Source organism: Mastacembelus armatus, chromosome 13, assembly GCF_900324485.2.
Source record: "Mastacembelus armatus chromosome 13, fMasArm1.2, whole genome shotgun sequence".
NCBI classification, from domain to species: domain Eukaryota; kingdom Metazoa; phylum Chordata; class Actinopteri; order Synbranchiformes; family Mastacembelidae; genus Mastacembelus; species Mastacembelus armatus.
The window spans coordinates 2,352,853-2,364,877 of NC_046645.1; the positions used below are offsets into that span (position 1 = coordinate 2,352,853).

The following is a 12,025-nucleotide window of genomic DNA, read 5'->3' on the forward strand; positions in this document are numbered from 1 at the left end:
AGCTGTCAAATCACATCAAATAAAACACAGACCAATGGTCCCTGAGTGCCAGATCACAGCTGTGTCTCTGTGTACTAAATGGGAGTGCATGTTTAAATGTACAGTGAACTCAGCAGTGCCTGGGAGTGGATATGTGTGCGTGTGTGTGTGTGTGTGTGTGTGTGTGTGTGTGTGTGTGTGTGTGTGTGTGTGTGTGCCTGCTTTACTGAATGAGAGGATGCGGGAATACAATATACACACCAGAGTGCAGGGTGTAAATTTAATGAATGAATATGTGGAGTGTGCATCACTGCAGGATGTTGGTGGAGTGTGTATGAATGTGCACAATATCTGTGCCTGAATCTTAGTGAGATCACACAGAATTACACATCCACTCCATTTTTTCCCACACGCACACACAGTGAATTTCTACAATGTGAGTTTACAACACACCCTGAGTGTTGGATAGTGATGAGTAGAGCTAGGTTACTATAAACATCACCATGGCATGGCTGTTGTCAGGAAGCAGTGTGTGTGACACTGGGCTCCAGGCCAAACATGCGATCGTCCTTTAACATCCCTGCCTCACATCTGCTCTGTACTCTTTCTTTCTCACACTAACACATTTCATTTTAACAACACCCAATCCATTCTCCAAGGAAAAAAGTGACTTTACTGTAAAATCTCATGTAACTTTACAACTTGAACAAACAACATTACATGCAAGTAACTGGATTTAGTTTATAAGATTATTCGAAAAGTTGCATTTATGCATATTTGTTTTCCTAAATGCAGTGTTGCTGATGACTTTTTTTTTGCTGTTACACAACTGAATACAACAGGATATTCTTATTATTAAAAAAACAATAAGCAAAAACATAATCACTAAAAAGTGAGATAACCTCAGTGGCAAAAAAAAAACAAAAAAGGCATGGACATGTTATTTTGAAGTAGTAGGAGGAACAGTGAGAGGAAGCTGAAATTGTTTGGGCCTCTATTTCTAATTACATGTACAATGAATATGAGTGTTCTGAAACTGTAAGTGCAAAATATTCAAGGAGAGACCATGTTCGGTTTGAGAGAAATGAGTCAAAGCAACGGCTGCACGGTGTGTCAGGGGTTACTTAGCTCCTTTTGAGGTTAGCAAAGACATAACTCCAAACACTGGAAGCTCAAAACCTCACTAGCTATATATGACACTACCAACAAAAGCTGACTCCAGCAACATCTCCAGGTGGCTCAGATGATCTTAGACCTGTGTTCTGCACAGTGTAGGATTTAGGAGAAGGGCGAGAGAAAAAAAAAAAAAAAAAGGTCAACGCTCGGTCATTTTTTTCCACTCAGCAATGTTTATGTCAACGGTTTAGCACTGGGAGCAGTGAAGTGAAGGCTCCGAAGGAGTGTGTCTCTGGCAACAAACATCAGCAAATCCCATCAAATCCTGTCTCCCTCTGTCACACACACACACACACACACACACACACTCAGGCCCCCTCCACCTCTCCAGAGACCAAACCAGAGGCTTGGGAAAAAGATGGCCACCCTTTGGCCCCCTGTCTTGCCCCCTGCATCCAGCTCAGGGAGGTGACGGAAGAAAGCTTGTGCCCCCCAGCACCCCTACCCTACTCCCGTGGCGTGTGTCCCAGTACACCAGCATCAATCACTTTTGAGGACGCAAAGAGTCAAGCACAGGCAAATGCACTGGAAGGAATGTTCCAGTTTAAAATAAAAGTCATTAAAAACAGAAAGAAAGGATTGAAAGCAGAAAAATGCAGGGCATGCTGTTGTCCCCAGAAGTGGGGGTGGGAAAGGGACCGAGAGTAAAAGAGATCTCTGGTATCTGGTATCTGGTAAAGGCATTGCCCTTGAGGTCAGCGTCACCAACATCCCCCGTACAGCAGACGTAAAACAGCAGGTCAAGTTGAGACTGTGTGTGTGTGTGCGTGTGTGTGCATGTTCTAAAAACTGTATGAGGGAGTTTAAATGTGTGTGTCACGACTGCAGTCATGGATGCTGGAGTGTGACTGATTACTCGTTTGTCATTCCAATTATTATAAAATCTTCTGTTTGCTCTAAGTTGTTTATTCAGAAAAAATTACTGACTTACTGACATGATATTTTTTATTATTATGCTAGAAATTGAAGCATGTACAGTGTGAATAAAAGAGCAACTATCCATTAGGAACAACAAAAGTAAAAGAAAGATTCATTTCGTTAAAAATACCAGTACATTTCAAAATATCTATGGGTCCATCAGAACTCAAACAGAGTACACATGAATATTGACCATGACTGAACATGCTTTTTGCCTTTTCGTCTGGGACCGTATCCCATTTTGAGGCCAAACAGCCCATGTCCATTTCTTACCTGTAGGACACATGTCATGTCCGTTGGGCACCTCCTGCAGGGGCATATCCTGGGGGTAGAGGGGCTGCGATGGGTAGTAGTGCTGCTGAGGGTGAACCACTCCTGGAAGCAGGGTCTGAGGGCCCATTGCCACCCCTCCACTCTGCCTCTACAGACAAACAACAGAGTATGGTTCGGTCAAAATGAATGAGTACAGAATAAAATAGATAAGTACAGTATGTGTTACAGCTTTACTTCTATATGTTTATTTCTGTTTAGGGATGCTGAAAACTAATAAAAAACTTCATGTGTTATTTTCAAAATAAAAAAACAAGATTGAACAATGACTAGAAACATAATATTTTAGAAACATGTGGAAGCTCTAGAAATATATCAGCATTAGTGTGCCCAAGAATGTGAAAAATTAAGCTAAACAATTCATCAAACTTTTCAGTGGCTTTGGCCGACAGCAAAGCTTTGTATTTTGAAAACAAATTTGTCATTGTTTTCCCTCATAGATAACCTTCATAGCTAAATTTGACTCATTCAGTTTATCTTTGCAGTGTTGTTTTATCCCGCTTATCACAGAAATGTTCACGTAAGAGGTTTTACCAAGAGGAAAGTCTAAAGTCAGCACTAGACAGGGGAGGCAAGAGATATGAAAATCTGTGCATACAAGCGATAGAACGAGGGAAGATAGCTACATGGCCATTTATAGCATATCAAAACCTTTATCCAACAAACAAGAACCTCAATAGATATTGTTGGACAGCTTGAGCTGATAGTCCTGAGAAAAATGGACCGATATTTTTCTCACATGCCTAACTAGACATAATGTGCTCTTTTGATTTTGAATAAGAATTGTAAAGCTTGTTTCTATTATAGACTTGCACAATAATGAAATGAAGTGTTTCTCCAATGGGTGAAGGGACATTATTATATATCATTACATTCGTACACTGTCATTTAAGGAGAAAGAACTTCTAAAAAGTGAAAAGAGTGATATAAGTAGGTGTATCCCTCTTTTCAATTGCCAGTTTTCTGCATTGATTGGTCATATAATGAGATCTCTCTAACACAAAAAAAGATTTCTAATCTTTTCAGGATGCCTGTTGTGATTTGATGGCTCTCTTGAGGTTATTCCGCAGCATCTCTGTAGAGTTAAGGTGTGGGCCACTCCCAAAGGTGGATTTTTGTTTTCTAAAGCCATTCAGTAGTAATTTTCCTTGTATTTTAAGGTCATTTTCCTGCTGCATCATCCAACTTCTACTGACCTTCAGACTGCAAGATGTCCAGGCCCAGAGGTTGCAAAGCTCCCACAAATTATGATGCTCCCTCCAGTGCACTTCACCACTGGGATGATGTTTTCATGATTTTGTATCATACCTAGTGCAGCAACCTTTCCCCAAACAATTAATTATTTAGTTCCATCAGTCCACAAACCACTTTCTGTAGCACTGTGGAGGGGTGGCAGGGGTTAGGAGAGGTGGCAGTAGAGTTTTTGACTGGGCTACTTAACACGATCTTGGAGAGTGAGAGGATGCCTGAGGAATGGAGGAGAAGTGTACTGGTGCCCATCTTTAAGAATAAGGGAGACATGCAGAGATGTGGAAACTACAGAAGAACAAAGCTGATGAGACACACAATGAAGTTATGGGAAAGAGTAGTGGAGGCTAGGCTGAGGTCAGAAGTGAGCATTTGTGAGCAGCAGTACGGTTTCATGCCAAGAAAGAGAACCACAGATGCAATATTTGCTTTGAGAATGCTGATGGAGAAGTACAGAGAAGTACAGAGAAGGCCAGAAGGAGCTGCATTGTGTCTTTGTAGGTTTGGAAAAAGCGTATGACAGGGTGCCGAGAGAGGAGCTGTGGTTTCGTATGAGGAAGTCTGGAGTGGCAGAGAAGTATGTCCGAGTGGTGCAGGACATGTATGAGAGCTGTAAGACAGTGGTGAGGTGTGCTGTAGGGGTGACAGAGGAGTTCAAGGTGGAGGTGGGACTGCACCAAGGATCGGCTTTGAGCCCCTTCTTGTTTGCTGTGGTGATGGACAGGCTGACAGATGAGGTTAGACAGGAATCTCTGTGGACCATGATGTTTGTAGATGACATTGTCATCTGTAGTGAGAGCAGGGAGCAGGTGGAGGAAAATCTAGAGAGGTGGAGGTTTGCTCTGGAAAGGAGAGGAATGAAGGTTAGCTGCAGTAAAACAGAGTACATGTGTGTAAGTGAGAGGGATTCAAGTAGAACGGTGAGGTTACAGGGAGTAGAGGTGAAGAAGGTGGAGGATTTTAAGGACCTAGGGTCAACAGTCCAGAACAACGGAGAGTGTGGAAAAGAAGTGAAGAGACGTGTGCAAGCAGGTTGGAACGGGTGGAGGAAAGTGTCAGGTGTGATGTGTGACAAAAGAGTGTCAGCAAGAATGAAAGGAAAGGTGGACAAGACAGTGGTGAGACCAGCAATGTTGTCTGGTTTAGAGACAGTGGCACTGAGACAAAGACAGGAGGCAGAGCTGGAGGTAGCAGAGCTGAAGATGTTGAGGTTCTCTCTGGGAGTGACGAGGATGGACAGGATCAGGAATGAGGACATCAGAGGGACAGCTCATGTTAGATGTTTTGGAGAAAAAGCCAGGGAAGCCAGATTGAGATGGTTTGGACATGTTCAGAGGACGGACAGTGAATACATTGGTAAAAGGATGCTGAGGTTAGAGCTGCCAGGAAGGAGGCCTAGAGGAAGACCAAAGAGGAGGTTCTTGGATGTAGTGAAGGAGGACATGAGGATAGTTGGTGTGGGTGAGGAGGATACAGAGGATAGGGTTAAATGGAGGCAGATGATTCGCTGTGGAGACCCCTGAAGGGAGCAGCCCAGAGGAGAAGAAGAAACTCAAAAAAAGAAGTGTTACCTAGCTCCAATTAATTATTATTTTTATTCATTTAATTATTTATGTATTCAACCTCTTCAACATTCTGCATTGTCTGTTTTTGGAGTCATTTTAGCTGGGTGCCCACATGGAGAGTATCCACATTACTAAATCATCTATATTTATAGATCACTTGTCTAACTGAACAGGTGAATATCTAAACTCACTGAGACAGTCTTCTGAGATCTTTAATCCACCTCTCAAATCTAGTTTTATTGACTCAACTCTCCTACTGTAGTCTTGTAACTGTCGTCTTGCTAATATAACCTCCACAAAGACGGATGCTCAATTGTCATATATTAACTGGCAGACTGGCTGACAGTGACTGCTAATCTGATAAGAAGCCCCCCATATAAGCACAGCAGCATTTATCAGTAGCTGGCCAGCTTTATGGATGGCTGACATGACCACTGGATCAGGGAGGCCAGTTTACGGGGCTCTTTAGAGGTTTGCGTGGGGTGCTGCCATCTCCTATCAGGGCAGTCAGCGAGGGGGAAAAAGTTAGATAGGCATGGAGGGAGCCACATGGATGATTTATGAGACAGACTGATAGAGTGACAAATATAACAGTGGAGATAATATTTGCTCATATTCTGCCATATTGTTTGTTCTATAATATTCAGTTCAATTGCAGGCTAACTATCAAAGCAAATTTCAGTCTACAATTAATGGTGTAGCTACTGACGGCCTTGAAGCAGCCTCATATGCTTTTTCAATTTGAAGCTATAATGATAAATTACATACTCAACTTTATATATTTCACAATGTGTGTGCACACACACTGTGAAATATATAAAGTTATAAAGTTATGTATTTATCTCCAGTCCACAAATAAACAAATTAGTTTGTGATATACGTCATTTTGATATATGGGTTATACAATATAAGAATTTTACCTTTATCTGCCCCTTGTTGACCAATAAATGTATTTTATTTTGGTGATTTTAATGCAATCTACTGTATATTAATGCAATGACTAAAGGATCAGTGTATTAGAAGCCAAATATTGTTGACATGACAAATTAAAAGCTCATTAAAACAATAATAAAGCCATGTCACAGCCCATAAAAAACAATATGATGGACCTTTATATAGTATTTAGTCGACATTTGAATAAAAAACGACCAGCAAGTACTAAGATTTATTCTTGTGAGTCTGAATCTACAGGCACATCGACTAAACACTATTTCTGAGTATGATAAGAGCAGGCAATAGCATAACTGGGTCTGCATATTTAATGTTGTACATCCTGTTAAATATATTTACAGGCTATATTAACAATCAGAGTATATCAACTGTGTGTAAATAGGCTGCTTATTAATATGTTTTTGGTTACATTTCAATTAACCAACACAGTTACTGTAACTATGCATTGAAAGGACATATTTCTGAACTCACCCTATATGTTTTGCAGGATGGAAAGATAACCAACATGGTACACATGTACACATGATATCTGTGATCTACAGTGGTATGAGGAACCGTTTTTTGATTTGACATTCTTATACCGTGTCTAATGATTACATAATATATATAATATCTGCCCCCTAGTGATTCTAAGAAGAAATTGTCAGGTCTACAGTTAGCACACAGGCGTAATTAAATGAAAAGAAAAAGCACTGGTGTAATGACTAACAATAATAAGAGCCTGCAGATCCATGACCATTGTGCTTTGCCTTCCCGCATGACTGCAAGTAATGTTATAATTGGCACCTGTGTTTTTCCTCTAATGATTAATTTACATATCTGGTGTTAAAAAAGTCACATGCCATGAATGATTTGCTCCCATGTATTATCTAGTGCATTATGTTTACCTTCTGAAATGTAAGTTCACAGCTCACTAACTGCAGATTATTTAATATATAGGGTTAATGAACAAGTGACTAAGGGTCTGAGTCAATAACATTCTTTATGTTTATTATTACAATGATTAGTGTTCAAACATCTAAATCGGAAGCTTGACTTCATGTCATTTCAAATAAAAGCTGCACAGTTGCTGATGTTTATTTAATTGCTATACAGCAACTAGAAAGCCCCTTTTTCCCATGATTCTTTGCATACGAATTTTGCAATGCATGAAAGAACCTGGCAGTCACTACGGTGTAAGCATAAAAAAATAAAACAGATTAAGCTCTCTGCTTTTTGCTCATAATTCATGTAAATTCAAAGAATGGAGCTACTGGGTGACCCACCTTCACCTTTTGACCAAGTCTGCCCAGGTATACAGTGGTCTCAATTTCAAAGGCAAACCCCACCACCTGAGCCAATTAGGAGCCAGAAAGCTGTAGCCTTCTATGTTTTCTATCAGGCCTGGGTGGGGTTGCCATTTGCATATAACCTCGGTCTCTTATCCTAATGTGCTGGCGCTCTGCATACAAATGGAAGCATTTATTTAGCCGCTCCTTGGCCTTCACCCTTCAAACGCTCACCTGACAGGAATCCCAATGTTCCCAGCTAGCTCTGTCTCTGACTCTGTATTCAGCTGTCTCATTTGGAAACGTTAAGAGTCCTAGTGTTCTTGCAAACAAACTGCTGCAAAGCATTGTGCAGGTGTCGGAGCTGAGCAAAGTGTTACTCAGTAGGGATGGTCTGTATCCAATTTGATTGGTTAGTGGCAAGGCTGGAGGCCTGCAGGTCTCAATGTTTACAATATTACTTGCTAAAGAGAAGTGAATCTTGGCTCAGCCTGGTTGTGCAACACAGAGGAGTTCATGAGGGCGATTTCACAGCCTTGTAGAAAATCATCTTGTTCAACTGTTCTATGTCCTAACTTTTGATGAAATCACAAGGAACAGCATGTTCAGAGAGAAAGACCATTAGTGCAACACTGGTGGCCTAAGCTCAACTGGAAAAATGTTCAGAGAAAGTGTGCTCCTGTGAGCTGATGCTCCTGCACACATTCCTGCACTTCCATGGGGCTGAGCGGCTAACACACACAAAAACACTCCTTCCTTCATTCCCTCACACTCCTGGCTGACTGTGTGGTAGGTAGCCGAGGCAGGCTTAAGACAGAGGTAATTTACGAGGGAGGTCTTACCATTGTGCCCGCACGGTCACAGGGGTGAAGGGCCGGGTAGGAAGAAACTGGATCCATGTAGTAACTCATCACGGACACTGTGGACAGCAGAATCAGGGCCTGCTGAAGGAATCAACACACAGACAGACGAGGCAGGTTGGAGCAAACTATCTATCACATGCTGTTTACATTTTGTGTGTAAGTGTGTGGTGAATACTGTGTGTCTGCAGACGTGCGTTATTGTGTGTATGTGTAGGTATGTGAGAGAGAAGAAAGTGAAGAAGGAAGTGTGAAGAGGGTCAAGAAAAGAAAGAGGGGGAGTCAGAAATTTGAGCTGAGTTTCAAGAACCTGCTACATTAGCTACACAGTTCAGAAGGATGTAAACTGTGTTTGGAGCTTTTCAAAAACAGTATCACACAATCACCTCCAAAATTTGTCTGATTTAAGTTTCAGTTTGAGCTAACATGGATGTTTGGATGTATTTTAAGGAAACACTGCTGATTTGGATTTTTAAAGAAAAACAAAAACATCTCCTGAGTCAAATCCATCCACCCAGAGGCTTGTCATCCTAACATTCCCATCACTTGTCCCTCACTCTCTTTTCTCTTTTCCTCATGCAAAGCTGCTTTCTCCTTTCATCTACCTCCTCCTCCTCATTCTCTCTCCTCTTCCTCTCCTTCCTCCCCTCCTACACACTTTGCTTATCACTTAACATTGTTTACTTGAGCAGCCTCAAAAAAAGAAGCTGGAAACTGAGCTGAAGTATTATAGGAGGAATTGTGTGTATGGGCAGTGGCAGGTCCCATCTTCCTCACATTCATATGTTAAGCAATTTGGCATATCTAGTTTATGGCAGCTGCTGACAGACTGAAGAAAGATGAGTCAGTGCTCAATGCTTGCAGATGTTCACCAGCTCAAAAAGGTTTAGATGCTCTTGTTTCAGAAAAGAGTCCCCATACACAAAGTGAATAATGTGCAAATCAGTCCTGTGATTCAAATCCATGCACTACACCTTTAGGCTTTTACTTAAATGTTATTAATTTGGTGAGTAAAAGGTAAGAAGTCAATGCTAAATAAAAGAGTAAAGCCCTAATTATTCCCTTTGTGATTTCTACATTAAGTTGACTATTCTGAGTGCTCTATTTAAAGACACCTTAGAAAGTAAAGGAAATTGAAAAGCATCAATTAAAAAAAGATTAAAACATGGATGGCTTGTAACTTTGTCTTGTTTAGACGTAGCTGTAAAGTCGTAAGAATAAGCAGAGATGAAACAGGTCCAGATCAGCGCGTCTCGATGGAAAAAGCGCACAACGCGCACAATGAGAATTCCTGACGGGAAAAACAGAAACTTTAAAGCCAACACTTTTCACCCTTGTGCATCACAGAAAGTCGGGAAAACGACAATATCACACACATCCTGTCACTGCGTGTTTGAGTTCTATCTTTTCTTTTCTTTTTTTTTTGGTACAATAAAACTTTGCACTTACCGACTGCGATGTGGGAAGTTTCCTGCAAAACTGGAAACGCTGGGCAGCTGAGCGTGACAGCTGAGCGCTGGACTGCAGAGATGCTGTACCTGCTCACAGCGAGTCCCACAGAGGAAGGAATATTATGCACAGCTTTAGTCCCTCCCTCAATCGTACGATGATCCTCTCCAAATCCCGTTTTTCCTCACCATGTAGTCTTTGGACTTCACAATGAGCCACAGTACGCAGGTGTAAACATGAAGCCTACTGTGGCGTTCACTGGTCGCTTTGGCTGGGAAATAACGTTTCCTGTCCTTCCACTCACCGTTTGTTGATATTTCAAAATCTTGTGGGTGAAGTATTTCTTCAGTTTCTACAAGGAAGTTCATTTAAGGCAAGAACTGATAAATAACCCAGAGCCACATTATCTTCTCCTTCTAAACAATGTTTCAGTAAAATCACCTGTTTTAACTTAGACTAAGTCTGTTCACTCTCCTCTGGTGTACATTAAGGCTTACTGGGGAAAATAACAGGAAAAGATGACATGGAGACAAGTGTGACGACAGCCACAATGACTGAGCTGCCTTGGATGGTAAAAAATATATCAGTAAACGCATCACAGATTGCTTATGCCATATTTGGACATTTATGTCCATTATATTTTCAATTATACCTTAATATTTGACATATTCTGATAAAAATGCTTGGCTCTAGTACTGTCCTGAAATCTGGCCTCAAGCTACTGTAGGTTGAACTGCACCATGTGAGAAACTGTCCAATACACCTGAAAATCATCAGCTTTTATTGATTTTATTTATTTTCTGTCCATCACTGACTATCATATCATCTACCTCCTAACCCCCAATCAACAGCCAGTGCATGTGGGACACTGATTAAAGCCATGACAGGAACGTTGACCAGTCTTCTGTGAAATGAGAAGTTCCCCTCAGTACAAGGCAGGAGCTGCATCCACCTGCTCTGCTCTGATAGGGGCTGCTGACAAATAGGTAAGAGTATGGAGCTTTATCTGTCTATTTGCTTATTTATTGCTGCATTTATTTATTACCATGTGGCAAGCTCACAAGCTTTCCACTGCATTGCTACCTACCAGCATAACGCACCATGCCTCTCTGTTTCTCTGCCTCTCTCTCTCTCTATCAGCTTAACACTCAACACTTGCGAGTCATCTGAAACACCTTGTGGCTCCATGATAATTCCGTGACCCCGGTGCAGCATTTGTTTGAATTAGAAAGTGCACGGTTCAAACCTCCTGACAGCCACTGCTCTTAACAGTAAATCTTAAAAGTCTTAGGGAAAGGAGGTGTGTGTGTGTGTGTGTGTGTGTGTGTGTGTGTGCGTGGTGGGGGAGCTTCAGGGAAAGGGAGGGAGGGAGGGGGGTCAAGTCCAAGGTGAGATGCGTGAAGAAGTACCATAAGGGGCTCAGTGGCAGGCAGCCTGCATTTTCTCAAGACCTCTTCTGAATCCCTCTGCGGCCTGAGCACCCAGGGCCCCCAGGGGACACAGCTGGGCAACACGTCGAGGGCAAAAGGTGAGGGTATGACTTATCGCCATGTGAATTGAAAAGCACGGGACGCGCCTCTGTGATGAGACCAAATTGAATAAAAGCGGAGATGAATGCGATCCAGATCTTCAGCCGATGCCCCAGCAATGCTGTTTCAATTAGCTGGCTCACCAGTTCAAAGGCAAGGCCCTCGATACACTTCTGCTCCGCATGAAGCCACTATCATCACGTTGCCCCCTTGTCTTTCACCTTCCCATTATGGTGCCACCTTTTTCCATTCAGAGCCTCGGTCTATGTGCTGCTTGTGCTTATGTTTTACATTAAACAGATAGTGAACGCCTTGCCATCACTGCTAGTAAAGCCCATCAGTCAAAGACCTGCGAAGGTTTATGGCCTTCACCTTCGCTCTCACAGTAAAGTCTTGCAGCGTTCCTGTATACACAGCAGCTCTGACTGTAACTGACCCAAAGGTCCATTCCTACCAGAATATTTGAAATCTATAATTAATTAATCCTAATCTATACTTTTTATCGTGTTCGATACCATAGACAGCGTCTAGTGCCAAATTTATTACCTTGACCAGAGAACTTAAACTTATTAACTGCCTTCAAAGAATATTTTATCCACACTGCCTGTTGAGAAGTAACAATTCCCACATTACACTGAACTTAATCAGAAACTTTACTCCCTCAAAAAAGAGAAATAATTTGAACAGAATTTGTTTTAAGTCTGACCAAGATGAGCCACCCATGTTTTTAGGCATAAATTCCACAAACCTAA

At 41.7% G+C, this 12,025-nt stretch overlaps 1 protein-coding gene across 3 annotated transcripts in view; it reads right to left on the minus strand.

Moving 5' to 3' along the window:
- ets1 (v-ets avian erythroblastosis virus E26 oncogene homolog 1) overlaps positions 1 to 9,901 on the minus strand; it is a 38,178-nt gene extending 28,277 nt beyond the window's left edge. The window contains exons 1-3 of one of the 3 annotated variants that reach the window (XM_026298694.1): positions 9,745 to 9,901; positions 8,278 to 8,379; positions 2,347 to 2,494 (exon numbers count right to left, since the gene is read on the minus strand). In XM_026298694.1, coding sequence (XP_026154479.1) covers positions 2,347 to 2,494; positions 8,278 to 8,346 — 217 coding nt within the window. In that variant the 5' untranslated portion in view covers positions 8,347 to 8,379; positions 9,745 to 9,901. Of the gene's footprint in view, positions 1 to 2,346; positions 2,495 to 8,277; positions 8,380 to 9,744 lie in introns of those variants that run through there. The other 2 variants (XM_026298695.1, XM_026298697.1) reach the window with 2 other exon arrangements.
- Positions 9,902 to 12,025: the final 2,124 nt, after the last annotated feature.